Source organism: Pristiophorus japonicus, chromosome 7 (assembly GCF_044704955.1).
Source record: "Pristiophorus japonicus isolate sPriJap1 chromosome 7, sPriJap1.hap1, whole genome shotgun sequence".
NCBI lineage: Eukaryota > Metazoa > Chordata > Chondrichthyes > Pristiophoridae > Pristiophorus > Pristiophorus japonicus.
The window spans coordinates 164,414,871-164,434,439 of record NC_091983.1 but is presented as its reverse complement, the minus strand read 5'-3'; the positions used below and the strand labels follow the sequence as shown (position 1 = coordinate 164,434,439).

The 19,569-nt window shown below is 42.6% G+C and overlaps 1 protein-coding gene across 3 annotated transcripts in view; it reads right to left on the bottom strand.

Annotated features, from left to right (window-relative positions):
- Window positions 1-4,274: 4,274 nt before the first annotated feature.
- sgk1 (serum/glucocorticoid regulated kinase 1) overlaps window positions 4,275-19,569 on the bottom strand; it is a 136,288-nt gene continuing 120,993 nt past the window's right edge. Inside the window, exons 1-13 of one of the 3 annotated variants that reach the window (XM_070885507.1) lie at window positions 11,558-11,635; window positions 9,467-9,545; window positions 9,022-9,094; window positions 8,876-8,925; window positions 8,696-8,753; window positions 8,501-8,584; window positions 8,206-8,337; window positions 7,532-7,644; window positions 7,203-7,326; window positions 6,414-6,509; window positions 6,151-6,306; window positions 5,670-5,759; window positions 4,277-5,497 (exon numbers count right to left, since the gene is read on the bottom strand). In XM_070885507.1, the coding sequence (XP_070741608.1) occupies window positions 5,330-5,497; window positions 5,670-5,759; window positions 6,151-6,306; window positions 6,414-6,509; window positions 7,203-7,326; window positions 7,532-7,644; window positions 8,206-8,337; window positions 8,501-8,584; window positions 8,696-8,753; window positions 8,876-8,925; window positions 9,022-9,094; window positions 9,467-9,540 (1,218 nt within the window). In that variant the 5' untranslated portion in view covers window positions 9,541-9,545; window positions 11,558-11,635 and the 3' untranslated portion in view covers window positions 4,277-5,329. Of the gene's footprint in view, window positions 5,498-5,669; window positions 5,760-6,150; window positions 6,307-6,413; window positions 6,510-7,202; window positions 7,327-7,531; window positions 7,645-8,205; window positions 8,338-8,500; window positions 8,585-8,695; window positions 8,754-8,875; window positions 8,926-9,021; window positions 9,095-9,466; window positions 9,546-9,907; window positions 10,265-11,557; window positions 11,636-19,569 lie in introns of those variants that run through there. The other 2 variants (XM_070885506.1, XM_070885505.1) reach the window with 2 other exon arrangements.

Below are 19,569 nucleotides of genomic sequence, written 5' to 3'. Positions count from 1 at the left end.
TGAGTGGCCTAGCAATCCAATCAGTCTTATCAAACCACTACTCAGCGGTTACAAAAGGTGCACCTGTACCATCACCTTCTGAAAACAACCAGGGTTGGGCTATCGATCCCGGCCTTGCCAGTGATGCCCACATCCGAGAATTAATTTTTTTAAATGCATGAGAGCGATTTGGTCTTGGACAGTTGAGCAAAGTGGATGATAGCAAATCGGCAGTCAGTATTAAACCTTGCCCAGTATTGGGAGGGCTGCCGATTCACTATTGCCCATTTTGTTCTATCGCCCAAGACCAATTTCACCTCTCCCATGTGCAGGTCACTAGAGAGTGATCAGGAGCCGAAACCCTGGCTGATTCTTCCACTACCTAACCCAGGGCTTTCCTCGAATCACTATTTACGTGACTGCATGGTACAAATTAAATATTTTAGGAGAACGTTGCTCAGAAGATTTCTCTTAGTGCTTTTATTGTATCTGGAAAGATTGTTTCCTACCTCCAGTAGCACAGGGAAAAAACATTTAATTAATTTTGTTAACTTTATTTTATCCAACTACTATAAGCAAAGTTGTCCGTAAAATATTAATAAAACATTCTAGTTGGCTTGGCCAGTCCTCCTCTATAATGTCACGAAGTGTAAGTTTCTTAAATTAATCTGAATAAACAGTCAATTATTGGAAGGGACCAGTTATTGTTTTCCAGTATAAGACACTGAAATGAGCTTTGAAATGAAATCTTAGCACATAGCTAATGAGGACCTATCCTGATTTATGTGTTTAAGTTGGAATAGAATAAAGAAGGTATTTTGAAATCAAATCAAATTGAGATCTGTCTCTTTTTTACTTCTATTAAATTATGCTTAATGTTATCCTGCGGATCTAGCTTCATTGCCAGATAATATTTTATTGATATCAGTCGATTTCCAAAGTATTTTCTGTGCAGCCAATCTGTGCATCAGTATTGTTAGTGGACTGTACCTACATATGGGACTTCCTCAATGGACAGACTTGTTTGAAATATCAAATGACTTTAAATGAAAGAAATGAAACTTGCATTTATATAGCACTTTGTCATATGTCTCAGAAATGTCTCAAAGCATTTCACGTACACTGAATGCATTTTCAAGGCAGCGATTTATTATTTTGGCAAACACAGCTGTCATTTTTCACTCAGCAAGCTCCCATAAACAACAATGAGTTGAATTACCAGTTGATGTATTTTTGGTTACGTTGTTTGAGGAAGCATTTTTTTGTTTTATTTGTTTGTTAGGTTTTATTCATTAAAAAGTACAAACAAATCTTTGTAGCAGATGATGATAATAAAAATAATATAAGCAATGGCATTTTTAAAGGTACCCACATGCATGTTACATAGAATTACATACAATTTGACACCACAGAAACAGGTCATTCGGCCCAAAAGGTATTTATGTTCCACACTAGTCTCCTACCACCTTATTTCATCTAACCCTATCAACATATCTTTCTATTGCTTTCTCCCGCATGTACTTACTAGCTTCCCCTTAAATGCATCTATGCTAGTCACCTCAACCTCTCAATGTGGTAGCGATACATGTTGCACACAATTTCAGATGTCAGTGTGTGCATATATTCAGTGAGTATGCACATCATTCAGGTTTAATGTTTAATTATATAGCAGCATATTCAGATATGTTTTTTTTTATCACTATCATTCACTCTGAAGATATCATGATTATAAACAGGATAGTTCCAATGAGCTGGATAGTATATTTGAATAATGAACCCACATTAAGTAAGAGATCTTAGTATACGTCTGCTCAATAGCAACTATCCACCAGTAGAATCCCATTATATGCGTTTGATCACATCAGAGAGCAAAATCCATGTAAAAGGAGATTGCCAGAAATATGCTTGTGTATAGATTGTATACTTGTGGATTAAATTATATATATAGCCATTGTTTGCGAATGTCTGCAGTCAAAGTTTTTTTATAACATTTTGATAAACGAGGACTGAGATACCAATGGCCTGTCCCATGGTCAGAACTCATCATGGTTCATCTAATATATTAACCTAATAGCATTAAAACTTTCAAATGCAAAGATTAATAAGATATACTTAACAGTCTATAGAAACTAAATTAAACTGATCAAAGATGGCATTTCTGAATCCAGATTATTACAATGTTCACCATTGGTTCCTAATGCGCTGGGAAAATAACCCAGCCGATTGAACTCCCTTGTACCATTAGACATGTGAATTTAGATCATTTAGGATATTAAAAAATCCCACCCCTTTCTTGGTGACTTTATTTACTTTGATACTTCTATTATATTGCTAATCCTCAATTGATAGAAGTAGTACTGTAAGATGCTGTGTCTTACACATTGGCAGTTATTTAAAAGTTGTGATCGCAACTTCACCCTTGTGTTTGCTAATCTTTCTTGATATTAATAGTAGTGCAGCAAAACACATCATAAAAGTGGCTCTCCACATCACTAAGGGCATTATATCCTGCAAAGGCAAGCACTTGCTCCCACTGTGGGATGTTGTGACAGTAGTGGGTTCTTTGAATCAAGTAAAGCAAATCTTGCAAATATAAGGGCCTGGTCTCATTAGCAATCGGACAATTTCCTACACACGCACAAATCCCTGATAGTAGCTTTCAATTAATTTGCCTAAATTTCAGACCAAAATATGGAGTTTCCTGCAAACTTTTCTCCAGTTTTAAAACTTCTTGGAGACTAATACATAGAAACTTTACAGGTTTCCCAATAATCAAAGCAAACTATTTTGCCTTCGCAACCCTTTCAGAACTCTGTGTTCTTCCAATTCTGCCCTCTTGTGCAACCCCCACAATCCCTTTACTCCATCTTTGCTGGCCGTACCTTCAACTGTATCGGCCCTAAACCCTGGAATTCCCTCTGTAAACCTCTCCACCTCTCTCCTCTATTAAAACCATCCTTAAGAAGTACTTTTTCAACCCTCCCACTATCTCCTTCTTTGGCTCAGTGTCAATCTTTGTCGAATAATGTTTCTGTAAACCTCCTTGGGACTTTCTTTATACATTAAAGGTGTTAAATAAATGCAAGTTATTGTTATATAAAAGCCCCAGACAGCCTCAAACATTCACATCTACTTGCAGTCCTACATTGTAGTTAATGTTATCAACAGGGAAGGCCTGTTGTGCCTAAAAAGAGAGTATGATCCAAACTTCCCTAAAGTGTTACAGCAGAGAAGTGATGAAAATAACTTTCTGCACAGCTTCCTGCCCTAAACATGTGACATAAGTCAAATGAGATTGACCAGTCCAAGAAATACTTTGCTTATTTCTGTGTGTCATGATTAGAATGAACCATTACCTCATTTCACCAATGCATTAAACACAGAGGATATAAGTTATTGAGCAACCAAGACGTATATTGGGGTGGAGAAAACATTGAAAGATCATTCTAGTGTTGGAAAAAGAGGGTGCAATTCAAACTTCAAGTCCTGAAGAGTGAAGTTGAGTGTTCAAACATTATAAAACACTAGGGCTCTTGAGATTTAGATCCTTTCATAAAGAAAATAATGACTTGCATTTATATAGCGCCTTTCACAATCTCAGCACGTCCCAAAGTGCTTTACAGCTAATTAAGTACTTTTGAAGTGTAGTTACTGTGGTAATGTATGAAATAATCTATCGTTGATGGCATGAGTGTAGTATAGATATTATCAATAGCAAACGAAAGAGGCAAACTCCAACGCTGCTTTTTTATAAGGTTCAGTGTGGTGCTATGGCTCTCACGCAGCTAGTGGCAACACCAAAGTAAATTTGTCAGATTAGCTCAGGCTACCAAGTTTACCTTGCAGTTGATGCCAACTTCATCAATAAGAGTTAGTGGCCTAAGCATCCCCTTAAAACCAATATAAAGGCAGCTCAGACCTCTAATAACACCTAGGACCCAACTGTTCATGGATTTCAAGAGCAGAGACACAGAAAATTAGCATTTATTTCCCACTAGAATGCCAACAGGTCCTATAATCACTGATGGCACATTGATGGAAGTATAAAGGGAGAATGGTACTCCGGGATCATGGGACTCTGCTGTCTTACGATTCAAGAAAAATATAAAAGTGCCTTAAATGGGTTTGGATGTTTAACAGACACCTTTGCTGACCCATGAGAAAGTGTGGATTGGTTGTTTGCGAGTATGTCCATTCAACTGGTTATTGACCAATCTTTAATGCAATATTACTTTTGCATTGAAATTTTAAACAGTGGTGCAACACTTATACATAGCTACAAAACTCAGGAGTAATATATTTTTTTTAAATAGTTTCACATTTATTGCAAACCCAACCTAGTTCAGGAATGTGTACATTTCAAAACAAATTAAAATTACAGACTATTATACAGAAAAACCATTTACCTTATTGGTAATGTCTTAAATATACACATTAAAACTAGTGCAGCAACGGATCACAACATACAGATTTCTTTACATATGAACAGCTGAAATGAGACAACCATTAAAATCTGGAATGCAATAGAAACGAAAAAAGGTTATTTTATACATACGGGGTTACTAGCACATACAAGCCAGTTGGAAGTTATAAGACAGACTCCGCGAATGGGGCATTTTGGTCCTAGAAACAAAATGTATAGTTCTACCTATAGCAGCAATGCTTCAAGCATATTGTAGAGAACTATTTTAGAGATTAATTGTGTGTGCGTGTGTGTGTGTGTATTTGGGGGAGGGGGGGGCGGGGTGATTAAATTATACAGAGACAATATCTACATTTCATCTCATCTTCCTAGTGTGGATGTGATGAATATACCCCATTGTGTAGTGCCTGCTGTGTCGATCAAAATCACTCAAGTCAATGTTTAGACCACAGAACAATCATTAGGACCAATGGCCATGATTAAACCACACTTGCAACATTGTTCACATTTCCGTGTGTTGTGACACAACACTTGAACGTGACCACTTCAACGCCTACAACCTTGCTGATTGCAAAAGGCACATGTAGCTGAAACAACAGTCTCCCGACAATCATCATCCTTATTCAAGTCAGGTTTAAATAAAAAATCTTCAAATGGTGGGATGACAGCAAGTTCTTATTCCGTCCCTTTGATAAATGGACTTTCTTCCGGTGTGCAGCAGCATAGCACTGCCACGGCCATCTCTCGACGCACCGAGCAACAAGTGCTCCTTGAAGACTTCAACGTCACCTCAGAAATGGAATTGAAGGTCAGGCAGTTGCCAATGAGATGTGTAATTTTCCTTCCAGATAAGTCCCATTTCTTGGTAAACCCAAAAGAGAGCTCGATAAGGTAAACCCCCATCAGACAACTCCGTTTGATGATTCACTACAGGAAGGAATCGATGGGTGGAGCGTATGAGAATCCCAGGAAAGCTTCAGATGCTGCCTTAACACTGGCAGTAATCAGAGCATTATCAGGTGTTCTGCCAATCGAGTTTGGAACTGGCTCCTCTGTGAACTCTGGGTCAAAGTGTTGCAGGTCAGAAGGTCCACTCTAGAATTTAAAAAAGTAGAGAGAATTAAAATTCCAGTTTTTAATCTTTGCTGTAATTTTATACATAGTTCCCCAAATTTAAAAGGGAAGAAACAAACTTGGGTGGTTTTATTTATGTAAACCACACAAATCTACTACTATGAAGCAATTCAGTGAGTAATTAGTTACTTACCACATTAGGGTTAAATGGAGGTGTTAGCTTCCTGGCATTTAAGTCAACCCAGTTTATTGGAGAAAAGAATATGTGAGGCTTGATATCCATCTGTAGAAAGAGAACATTATAGTCAAGTAAAAAGGACTTTTATAGAAGAAAAGATTGATTGACCAAAGCAATTTACTTGACTCCACAATTAGGTTTTAACATGTAGGAGCACAGCAACTGGTTATATTTAAGTACCCTGCCCAATTTAAAAATAATATTCTTTACTCAAATGGTCCACTACATTTAGTTTGATAGCAATCAGAATGAGCATGATTAGGTAAACCTGACTAAAGGAATTTTTCCAAAGTATTCAAGACTTCATTACAGAGTACTTCAGAAATACAAAGTGTGGGGTCCCTCCGTTTTATTGATGTGTTTACACTACACAAGTAGCTACAGTCAAAGGGCAATAGGAAAACAGTTTAATCAAAAGAAATTAGTATTTACTTACAAAGTCCTCCTTTGCACCCAGGCGTTTTGTTCTGTCTTTTTGTAGCAAGCCCTCCAGCAGGTCTCTGGCAGCATTGGAGATGTTTGGTTTCAACAGTAGTGGCTTGTTCAGAATATTGTCATACATCTCAGCAGTATTCCTGCTATAGAATGGTGGCTATATCAAAACATAGAGACAACATTATTAATTTACCATAAGCTAATATGCTTTAATTTAAAGAAACATCTTGGTTGCTTGCCTAATAAAGTATTGATGCTGCTTACCAATCCATACAACATCTCGTAGAGAACTGCACCTAGGCACCACCAGTCGACTGTTCGATCATAGGGCTGCTTGTGTAAAACCTCAGGGGCCAAGTACTGTAAGCGAATAAATGAAAGAGACAATTTAAACCAATATGTCTTTCAAAACCAGAAGTAATAAATAAACCCAGACAGGGTCATGATGATGATGATTGGAAATGTGCTTGTTGATATTGTTACAGTCTGTTAAAAAATGCCACTTTATGTTGCACTCATACAACAGAATTAAAGTGTAGTTGGTTCTAATAGCCTTGGTTCGTAGTCCTATCTGGCCCTAGCTACACTATAGGGTGCGTTCCACAGCACTGGTAGAAACAAAAATAGCAATTGTGGATGAGCAGGTTTACGTAAACATAGCTGTTGAGTGTCTATCTGATCTTTCCCAGTGGCTGGGAAAGATCCATATGTGACAGCAATAGGAAAACAATATTGCTAACTCAATCAAGGCAGGCTGCGCAGTCAACTTGCCCACAGCCAGTAAAAAGCAATAACATTGCTGCCTCCAGAGGCACGGAGGAAAAATACTTCTTCATAAGTGTATCTGTGTGTCTCCAGGGGCAGCAGTATCATCTCATTTACCTTATAGCGCAGCCTTCAAAGTCAGGACCAATGTTGGCAGCAGCTCTGTAAGCTAAACATGCCATTGGTTCAAAATGTTATGTGAAAGAGATGGTGATTGGGCTAGCAAAAGAATACGAAGAGAGTCTATAAAAGTGCCTCTGGGGCCCACGAAATATATGTTTCATTTACCTCAGGTGTGCCACAGAAAGTGCATGTTGTGCCATTTGGTTCAATGTTCTCTTTGCATAGGCCGAAATCAGTCAGAACAATGTGTCCTTGGCGATCAAGTAAAATATTCTCGGGCTTTAAATCTCTGCAAAATAAAAACATGGAGAGAGCTATTAACAAATCTACATCCAACAAAACACAAACTTCAGTAGTTTTAGTGACTTGAATTATATATATATCTATAAGACAATTAAAAATCTGCTGTTTATTTTTTGTTCCCTCTCAAGATATTGAAATAGTATTGTACAGTTTAATGACAACGTTGTTTTCTGTATTCAAGTCTTACTAACCGGTAAACAATGTTAAGAGAGTGGAGGTAGCCCAGAGCACTGGCAATCTCAGCAGCATAAAACCTGGCTCGTGGTTCTAAGAAGCAACGTTCACGCTGCAGGTGATAAAACAACTGGAGGAGAAAACAAACCAACAAAAATCAATTAAAGTGGATCGATACAACAAAAGGAAATAACCATGTTAAAACTGTAACTGGGTTTGAAATTCACCAATAGCAAACATAAGAACATAAGAAATAGGAGCAGGAGTAGGCCATTTGGCCCCTCGAGCCTTTTTCACCATTCAACAAGATCATGGCTGATCTGATCTTGGGCTCAGCTCCACTTCCCTGCCCATAACCCTTTATTTACTCCCTTATCACTCAAAAATCTGTCTATCTCCGCCTTAAATATATTCAATGACCCAGCCACCACAACTCTCTGGGGCAGAGAATTTCATAGATTTACAACCCTCTAAGAGAAGACATTCGTCCTCATCTCAGTTTTAAATGTCTGTAACCAGCCTACCTCCCCACTTTACACATCTCTCACTCTGCCGCTAATTGCAGTTACTCATTCTCAGGACTGTCCCCCACACCCGCTTTTAATCTCCCCTTTAAAATATCGGAGTCTCTCACACCGCTGCTACTTGGGGCAGGAAATCCCGCCCTGCAAGTCAGTCCCCTGTGGCTTACCTCGCCTCCATTTATGTAGTCCAGGACAAAGTAGAGTTTGTCGGCTGTCTGGAATGAGTAGTAGAGCCCCACCAAGAAGGGGTGTTTCACATTCTTCAGCAGGACATTACGCTCCGACATGATGTGCTTTTCCTTAAATGGAAAAAATACAGAGAGAAGTGAGTACCAAATTCAAGTGAATCCGTGCACAAGAATATTCAAGTCCAAGCAAGTTTGACGGAACCAGACACCAACAACGTTTTAACGTTCTGGGCAGCAGGAAGTTACTCAATGTCTGAAAGGTGTCAATTATTACCTCTTTCTTCTTCAAGATGGCCTTTTTCTGCAAAACTTTTACTGCGTAGAACTGGTCATCAGATTTGTGTTTTGCTAGAAGGACCTGTTCAAAAGATATGCCGTATATTTAGAGAAAGACTCACATTTCCACAAGAAGATAATTTTACAGTTTGTAATCGGTTATGTCGCATTTTAGAAAAAGTGTTGCACAAACCTTTCCAAAGCTTCCTTTCCCGATCACCTTTAGAAAGTTGAAGTCACTTGGCTTGGCTCTTTAGGGGAGAAAGTTTTTAAAAATCGTTAGAAAATGTTGCCTTCAATGGGTGAATTCCACTAACGTGAACAGCAAAAATATGTTTTCATCCCAGCAATGAATGGATCCATTGATACTCACTGAGGGTTAGAGGAAGGGCCGAGGTTGATCTGTGCTGTTGTAGGGCTGGACTGCAGGAGAAATCATAGAAAAAGCAGAGTTAGCACCGCTCGTGTGAAGAGTCAAGAAGCAGAAACAATCAGATCCTTGCTATCCTTTATACTCACTGGAGGAGACGCACTGCTCCCATTCATTTCAGTTTCTTTTGGACTGACGTGTAACATGGCTGGAACTTCTGAGCTGTTTAAGAAACAATTTACAAACCCATTAGCAACTGATCCAAGGCCGCTGTCGGTTACAGAACCTCTCCACAATTCAACGCTCTTGTATGAATCAAAGATTGTGATCTTAGTGAAAACAAAGGCATTGTTTCAACGGGGGAGATTAGCCGGAGATGTCTCGGTGCAGACAGGCGCGCTATTGTGTGAGGAGCCAGGTGCAGAGATGTAAATGAGGAACGGACTCTGCTGGGTCCAAAACTGGACCAGACATCACCACCCCACCAGCAGCTCAAAACGGGCCGCGTTCACCTATCGTTAGCGGCAGCTCCTGTACATAGTACCCGGTGCTGGAGCAACAAGTAGTCCGTGACAGTGAAGCAGACATACTTACTGTTTGCAGGCGTATGACTGAGAGGCGGCTAGTTTCTGGATGAGATCGTTCAGTCCCATTCGTCTTTGTTTCATAAAAGCTGCAAAAACCCAATAAAGGTACTTAGAATAACAAGCATAAACGACTCTGAAACAGTTAAACAAGCATAACATACTCTGAAACAGTTACACGGGTTAGACGGCACAAAAAAGTCGAACTATCTGTCAGTTGCTTTTTGCAGCTGCCTTTGCAAGTTTAAAGTAATTTACCATCAGCACTTAAAGTTAGAAAGTAACTTAGCATCAGCGGTTAAAGTGTATATCTCCAGGGTGAACGATGTCAGTTTTTAATACGCCGCTGCATTGGGAATCTAAACATACGCGGTTGCAACTTGCAGCTTTCTTACATTATATATATATAAAAAATATACTTGTAATTCGATGATTTGAAAAGAAGCATTACCAGTCAGTATCGCGACCACCCCTCTCATTTTGGAGTAAGTGAGAGCAGATCCCGAGGAGCTGGATTTGATAGTCATGGCTGATAAGCGCTGATCACTTTATTGGGAACTGGAGGTTTGTGTCTGACTGTTCTTTCCCAGTGAGAGAGATTGCCGACTGTGAGAAGCACCGAGCACGCTCTTTGATACATATATACACAGGCAGGAGACGGGCTGGGGGCGGTGGTATGTGAGCAATGTAGCGCCGGGCGGTCCTGCCTGCTCTGAGTCAGCCTGTCAATTTCATTCACTCTCGGCTTCCTCCCGGAACGGCAGCGTCACACAATGCAAACAAGCCAGCACCAGCAACTTAGCAATCGTCTGGAGCTGTCACACACCGCTGGGAACATTCCCCTTGCTCCACATTCCCACCTGTTCACGGTCAGCTCACCTCGCAGCACCCCCATGGTGGTGCCAAAAACTTGAAGCTAGTTTGATGAGAACAGCTCGGGCAAGTTTGTGAAATGGTGTACCGTTGTGTATATATGCGAGTTGTGCAACTGCATTGTTCTTTTGGGCACATAATCACACTCTGCTGCTTTTGCAACTCCAAGAAAAAGTTCAGGAGATTAGTTCAGTCATTTTAATTTCATCAGAATTAAACAAAATTGCCTTTTACCAGGGAGATGTGTCATCGCAGAACCAGTCATGATGGAAGATTTCTCCCTTTCACTAGAGGAAAATATTTCTCATTGCAAACACAAGATGTTAGTGATTTTCATTTCCCTAAACCAGTAAAATTAGAATTTATGACTGATTTGGACCCCGGTATATCCTTGGTTTATTGGCTCGGAGCATCGCTTTCCCAAAATGGAACAGTTAGGTTTGACCTGCTCCATAACAAATCAAGAGCCAATCCAAAGCGGTGGACACGGCATTCCTCGCCCGCCTGTGCCACAAGGGTTACTGACAGGCGAGTTTTGCAGTTGGTGCCAGTCCCTCCACGCTGCGTGTCGGATTGTTTTAAAATGATAATGCTCCGTCTTCCACAGGCTGGAATTACGGTGTGGACTGAACGACTCGCGCAACGATTGGTATCAAAATTAAATCACCCTCGGAATAATTTACAATGTAAGCAGAATCACAGATAAATCAGTGTAACCTGTAAGATTACAGTGAACCTATATGTTCACTTCATAGGGAGCGGGGAGCATTCTGCATCGATTCCAATTGCGGTCTGCAAAACGCACATATCTTTAAAATCACCGGGAGGAAGGGTGGGGCGTTATGTTTAGCATACGGACCAAATGCAAGAAAAAAGATCAATTCGGTCTGTCAAATACTCGCAAATCACACACTTCAAGCAAAAAGCATTTATTTCCTTCCACAACATTTAGCTTTTTCCCCCCTACTGACTTTCGACGTGGCAATGTGCACCCTTCATTACTCGGCACTGGCTCCCAGCCTCTTGCTCTCCCGCTGAATCACAAGTGGCTCTTTGATGCTCAGCCAGTGAAACCGAGATCGGATCCAAGAATGAAAGTGTAGATTGGCCAGACCCGGGCTGGGCACCGGGGAAACTGCTCGGGTTTCACAAAGCGAGTCCTCCCCTTCACCACACAGGCTGATGATCGCCTTACAGTCACACTTCTCTATTAAAGCAATCAACTCACCCCAGCAGGGAAAGGTATCTAACCTGCGAAAGAAATCTTTTCTGTTAAAGTTTTCATGGTCGTCTCCATTTGTTAAGACTTGTGAACAGATCCCACACTATCCACTGGGGACTGCGATAACTCGCAGGCAGAAAGCGTTTCAATATATAAGCGAAGTGCCTTTGATTAAACTTTCATTTACATAGATAACTTATCACTGCGTCGCTTATAAATTCCACAACGTAAGGCGCTGATTGCTTTACTGGTGAGATTAAAAGCGGGGCCCTCTCGAATTATATGTACTTGACCTCCACATGGCAATTACAGTTACTATATGTATATATTTTTTACAACATTTAATTTGCGTAAGTTAATCGTTGTTAGCAGGCCGTGATTTCAGGCTGATGATTTCAGTCCGCTTCTTCATAGTTTGAGGGGGGAATGAACTAACAGTGACTGAGGTGTGTGTGCCACTTGAGTGTCACCAGTCATCACAGACAGAGGGGCTCTTGTGGCGCCAGGACGTTGGGCACCGTGGCAATTGCGTGGAAGAGGCTTGTTGAGACTGCTTCCCAGGGACCGGATACCTCTAGGGTGGAGGAGGCGCCCCCTGCTAATTCCCGTATCCACCACAGGTTTCCTTCAAGGAAGACAGTCGACCAGAAGTGGAGCTAAATTCAGAGCAGCAGTTTGTGACCTGCAGTCTCTTGTCTCTTCTGCCTCTCCAGTGTCTGGTGCACGGCTCCATATTTTATAAACTAGCACAGCATTTTCTGTGATGAACTGCTCCAACACAAAGAGCTGGAGTACACACACACGCGCTCTTCATTGTGCCAGAGCAGTTACTCACAGGAAATACCATGTATAATAACTATATTATAGTGCTTCTCAATATAATATATAGTAGACAACCAATTTCCCAGTCATGAAGTGGAAATGATTTCTTGATAAATCTGCAGTAATTAGATCACAGGCATTAATCTTCTCGTGTGAACGTCATCATTTACAGTTACACTTAACCCCAAATGAAATAAAATGTTCACATAAAATTAAACCATAGTTTATATAATAAGTAGATACCCAAAAGCAATCTAGTGATAGAAATCTGATCCCAGGGAGCAAATAAACTATTATAAATAATCTGAGTTTGATCTCTGGATTTGTTACACCATTCATCATCATCTTCATCATCATAGGCGGTCCCTTATATCGAGGATGACTTGCTTCCACGCCAAAAAGGGATGAGTTCACAGGTGTTTCCATGAAGGACCTAATATTGCAGGTCCCAAACTATATATTGAAGGGTGGAAGATGCCTGTGCGTGGATTTTTTTAACATGTGGTGACCGTTGCACACCAGCCACCACACGGGCTTGACAGAGCTAGGTCTTGGTCCAGTGGCAAGGATTAACCAAGACAACTGGAGACCTGCTCTGCTGCACGGATCTAGTGCACACACATATCGCAATGTGAGCTGGCCCGTGCTGCCCCTGGGCCCTCACCTCTTCTGGGCCTCGAACTCACACCTCTCCTGGGCCCCGATCACATTGCTCCATGATCACTCGCCACTCCTGCGCCCCGACCTCACTGCTTCTGCTGTACCTGCCCGTGCTCCAATCCATTAGGCAGATTCTGACAGTGTAATTGCTCCTGGGTTTCTGCTTTTGTGTTTAACTTTTATAGAACACCTTGAGTGGATTTTTTCCTGTGCAATATTTAATTCATAAAGAGGTAAGTGTAGAAAGGAAGAGCAGCATGTATCTAAGAGGGGCAATGATGCCTTTAAGTTCTTATTGCTACTTCTAACTCAGCACCCATGTACAACCAATCTGCACCTTCGAATATGAAAAATTATATTTTGCAAGGTTGTGCAAATATTTGAGCAATTTCAGTAACACTACAGAAACCGGATCTGACCCAGACCAATTGTATTGTGCTGGTGTATGTAGAATATTTTTGACACTATTACCAAATTAAATATATGCATAGTTTCTTTTTTGTGCTGGAGCAGATTGGAAAGTCAAGAGTTGTTACAAGACAGGAGTGCATCATGGGTTGAGATGATCTCATAAATCACCAGAAGTTCATTAACCTGGTGGTGAGCTGCATTCTTGAAAGACACTCTAACCTGTATTATTTGTTGTGGTTCTATAGGCGGAATTGAGAGAGAAAGGGAACAGGTTGATAGGGACACCTTTATTTCATTTTCAGCTGGTTTTGTTGTTGGCAGCAGATGCCCTTCAGTAATGGATAGCAGCTTGCCACAATGAATTACATTAATGTTGTTGTATATTGTGACTTGCATTGTATTGATATGTTTTATTTTACTGCAGGTTACAAAGAAATTGTAAACCTTGGCTCTATTATGGTACAATATTAAGGCTACCTGGGAGTGGTTAAAAGGTAATCTCATTCAGATGTCATAATTAGCAAAAGGACTGAAAGCTCCCCCGATGGCTTTTGTGGTAAATGCACCATCTGATGTGGCAATGAAGAAACAAGCGAGCACAAACAACAAATGAGATGAATGACCAGACAGTCTGGTTTTAGTGATGTTGGTTGAGGGAAAATGTTAGTCAGACACCAGCGAGAACTCTTTTGCTCTTCTTCAAATAGTGTTATGGGATTGTTTACATCCACCTGAGCTGGCAGAAAGGGCCTTAGTTTAATGTTTCATCTGAAAGACGACATCCCCTGCAATGCCACCCTCCCTCGGTACTGCATAGAAGTGTCAGTCTAGATTACGTACTCAATTCCATAGTGGGCTTGTACTCATAATCTCTGACTCAGAGGCGAGCGTACTGCCAGCTGAGTCAAGCTGATGATGCCTGACCTGCAGAGTAGTTCCAACATTTTCTGTTTCTATTTCATATCCTGAGCCATTTAGTTTGGAAAGTGATATGTATTGTCCAGGTACATTAAATGTATAAGTACAATGGTGCGCCACAGAGGGCGCTGTGGTGGGAGACCTGAAAGTACCTGTGAGACAGAGTATAAAAGGCTACCTACCACACCTGGTGGACACTCTGGAGATATACAATAAAGGACTAAGGTCACAGCAGTTACTACAACAGCAGACCATGTGGAGTCAGTGATTTGAGTGCTACATACACCACATTGGCGACGAGGTCACGGACGAACTTCACGCATCACGCAACCATGGCTACTCTGGGCTCATCAAAGGATTTTACGGTGGGAAATGATTGGGAGGCCTTTACGGAAAGGCTCGAATACCACTTCACAGCAAACGACCTGATGGGGCACATGGACGCACTGAGAGAGAAGAATAAGGTGATATTGCTTTCCAGTTGTGGCGATGAGGTTTACTGTCTCGTCAGGGATTTGCTGGCACCCAGGAGCGCCAGGGACAAGTCATATGAGGAGCTGGTCGCACTCATTCGTGACCAACTTAAACCGAAGGAGAGCATCCTCACGGCCAGGCACAAATTCTATCACCACTGCAGACCTGAAGGCCAGGATGTCACCAAATATGCTGCAGACCTCAGGAGACTCGCGGTGCCGTGTGATTTTGGCACACACCTTGAAGACGTGTTGCGAGATGTTTTTGAAATGGGGATTGGCCACGAGGGTCTCCTTCACAAGCTGCTATCCACGGAACCTACAGTCACCCTGAAGCAAGCCATCACCATCAGCAGGGCATTTATGGCATCGACTTGCAGCACCAAGCAGATGATCCACACAGTCTCGAGCCCGGCAGGCACTGTCCACAGGATAGCGCCCACCATGGACAAAACTGCAGAACGTGGCTCTGCCCAGGGCAGAGAGCACGGGCCTCAGGGTCCTGGAACTCAGAGTCCACCGAGGGGGACTAATCGAGTAGCACCATGCTGGTGCTGCAGAGGAAGCCATGGGGCTCACCGGTGCAGGTTTGCGGAGTATATGTGCAATACCTGCCACACGAAAGGCCACCTTCAGCGTATGTGTAAAAGACACCTGACTCACTGTTTGGCTGAGGAGATGGTAGAGGGTCCATTTTCCAGCGTGGAGCAGGCAGAAGAAGACGAGGCATTTGGACTGTATACGTGTACTGACGGTTCGGCCACGGTAATTATGAAGATCAAGATTAACGGAATCCCAGTGAGAATGGAAGTAGATGCTGGATTGGGTCCGTCATTGATGAGTCAGGAAACTTTTGATAAACTGTGGGTTAACCCAGCTGCATGACCCAAGCTGGTCCCGGTCATGGTGAAGCTGCGTACCTACACCAGGGAACTGATACCTGTTCTTGGCAGAACGGATGTGCAGGTATCTCACGGGGGCGAGATGCACGGTTTACCTTTGTGGGTCATTGCAGGCGATGGGCCGATGCTTTTCAGCAGAAGATGGATGGGAAAGGTCCGTGGGAGCTGGGAAGACTTCACTCCGCCACAGACCACTGTCCCCTGGGTTCCCAAAGAGCAGCGCCGACTGAGCTGGAGAAGAAGTAAGCAGCTCATCGGCAGTCTAAATTCCACAGGCGACAGCAGCCCTGCAGCCCCAACCCTGGAAGAGAAGTTCTTCACGTACGGGCCGATCGCTGAGGTGCGAGCCGGCGACGCGCTGCGGGCGATGAATGGGAGGACCATCGATGGCCGACAAGTCTGGGGGGGGCCCACGCGGAGGAAGAGTCGGGCGGTGGTCACGGCTACGGTGGAGGCCGGGACAGCAGTGGCGGTGAGGGCGGCCATGGCGGCTGCAGGAGCGGCGGCAAGTACTGGAGCAGGAGCGGAGGCTACAGGAGAGGTGGCACCAGCGGCAGGAACGGAGGCTGCAGCGGTAGCGGAGGCTACAGAGGCAGCAAGTGCGACTCGGGAGAACGTGATTACTCGGGTGGGTTCAGGAGTCAGAGCAGATGCAGGAGTCAGAGCAGATGCAGGAGCCAGAGCAGAGGATACGGCAGCAATCACGGAGGTCATCTTCACAGGGGCTATAACAGATTGAATTCAAAGAGCCAGATTCAAGATTATGTTTTGGCCATTTTCTTTCCTTCTTTCTTCATTATTTCTTCTATTCCAGAGAGTAAAACGGCAGGCCAGCAAGCTCAAGATGGAGGCAGCAGAGCTCTGCAAAGAACAAAGGCTCGCAAAGGCAAGCAGTACAACTAAAATGCCGGCGCCCAAGGGAAGCCTTGTGGGAACCACAAGATGGCGTCTTAAAAGGGAAGTGCACCCGGAAGCCTTAAAAGGGCCTTACACCGTTGGCGGTCCCCACAAAAAGGCTTTTTTAAGGCAAGAGCGAATCTAAATGTGTGATGTGATTTGTATGATGTAGTGATTTAGGATAAGAAGTGATATTTTGGCGCTGAATGGTTACTGTGCTTAAAATGATGGATATGAATGATGTATGATGTATGAAAAGAGTTAATACCACGAGGCACAAGTAAAAGGGCCATGGATCCGTGACTAACATGCCTTAGGGGCCAGTGCAATTTTCGATTTTATGTGATTCATGCAAGGGTTCAGCGGCTGCAGATGAGCTGCCAAGGCGACTACAGAGAAGAGAGGCAATGCACACTACTTGCGATACCCTGTCTCAGCGCAGCCCATTACCTCAGGCAAAAAGGGGCAGTACACTGCCACCGTACCTCACCCAGTAGAGCTGGGATTAAATAACAGTTCAGTGCACCTGCAACCTTTTGACATAACATCTGTACCACATATCATATGTACCATACAAATGTACTGTCCCTGTACACCTATAGTCTGTTGGAGGTTATACTCGTGTACTTCATCACCCATGTAAGGACTGCAAGTACCACATGCTTGCACCGGATCACAAGCATTTTCTCCACATGGGGGGGGGAGTGGATGCTCATGGACTCACACTCACAAACCAACCAGGACGAACAAGGCCGAGGTTTCCGGCAATGGCTTTTGGAACTGGGGGGGTGGGGGAGTGAGATGATATGTATTGTCCAGGTACCTTAAATGTATAAGTACAATGGTGCGCCACAGAGGGCGCTGTGGTGGGAGACCTGAAAGTACCTGCGAGACAGAGTATAAAAGGCTACCCACCACACCTGGTTGACACTCTGGAGATATACAATAAAGGACTAAGGTCACAGCAGTTACTACAACACCAGACCATGTGAAGTCAGTGATTTGAGTGCTACATACACCACAGAAAGACCAAGCTTTGTGCTGAGTTAGCCAACCTCAGTTGGAGCTTTAGTGTGGGCACTACAATTGAACAGAGCATCCCTGGGATAGAGAGGGGAAAGTAGCCTGGATATCCTTGTTCTTGATCTTTATTCTGCAGCCTCTTGTTGGAAGTGAATGCGCCTGGATTTTAAATGGGAACAGGATTAAGCTTGTCTAGGACAACCCACGATGCTCACATAAAGAAGGGCCACTTGATCAAGCTATAGATGGACTCCAGTGCATCTACAACGTTACCCGGCACGAATCACCACTTTCAGGAGAAAAGGACGCAAGAGGAGAAAATTAGAGAGAACATTTGAAGAGAAGAAAACTAATTTCTGAAGCCCAAAATAAAATTAAAGCCTTGAAATGACTCCTGTATATCAGTTAATCTTTTACAATATATATTGTGGAGCCTGTGCTAATGGCCCTTTTCAGCCAGCACTGAGTGTCATGGACACAGAGTGTCAGTCGAAGATTAATTTCCCCCAAAAAAACACCGTACTTATCTTTCTAATAACATTTTGTGGGTCTTTCATTATCGTCATCAAAACGTGTGACCATTGAGTTTGTCTGTCAATGTTTCCTTCCTCCTTGGTTAAGTGTGTTTCTCTCCTTTTTAAATTCAATGGCCCGGAATATGCGGTCCTGATGACAGTGAACTAGTATCGTTCGCTGTCATTTCGCCTTTGAAACTGACCACAACGTCAGGATTTAGCACAAGCACAGCTTGATGTGGAAATCCTGAAGTTGCGGTCTGTCATTCACTCCCCCTCCCCCGCCTCCCCACCACCCCTATCACAGAGCTGGCAATCAATGAATCTGTCAAATCAGAGAAACTGACAAAAACGTTGGCTCTTCCGCAGTAATTACACTGTTAAACACCCCATCAAAAGTTAGACTCTTTTGGATTACGTGTAACTGAGGTGTTAACAGCACATTGACTGCTAAACAACGATTATGGCTCTGAAAAACGAATTTTAATGTCGTGCAATGTCAAATTATCCATTTTAATAAAAAAATAAAATGTTTAAGGAACTTAAAAACATTTTTACGTTTGTTCATATTTATTTCAGGTTTGCCTTTTCCCCATGTGAGAGCCCCAATCTTTGTTTTGCTCTCTCTAACATTGTTAAAAAGTTAGAATCAAAGGAGCTTATTCACTTCCTGGTTCGCTGTCTGTGAGAATTCTGCATTTTCATTGGCTGCTTAGACAGCTTGTTGATGTCCCAGCAGCTCTTCACTGGGCTTCCCCATTAACTTCTGTTGATTTCAACTAAGCGTCGGAAAACCCAAAATTCTCAACACGGAGATCGCAAGATCTTTGTGGGAAGCTTACTTCGGAGCCAGTGGCAACACCTTCGCTTCGCCGCTGACCGCAAATTCCAATTTCTACTTTTGTTATTCACCAATTATATTGTGCAAAGCCTTTCTCTCCGATTTCAATTCTCTCCCATCACATTCTAGCAAAACAAAGTTCTTTGCAATACAGTCACCAAGACAGTTCTTCAGCCGCCCCAATATGTTTTCCTAAAAATAAAACCTGCCGTATAACAAGCACATTTAAAAAATAATTAAAAAAACAAACTTGCCTTCCACAACTTCCTCATCCTTCCCCCTTACACCAAAATCACAATGCACCTACCAGCCCTCACAGGTCTCAGAACATCCTGGACTCTGCATGCACCCTTCATGTTATTGTGTAACAGTCAGACTGAAATACAGCCGATATAGTAATAAATTGAACTATTCTTCTACAGGAATTATCGAATTTTATAGCATATACTTGTGCCATAAACAGCCTACTCAGTGGTAAGCTGTTGAATACAGGTGTTATTGTCAGTGGGCAGTGACTGGGACCCAAACAACACTCCTGCATTTATGGTGCTTTGCC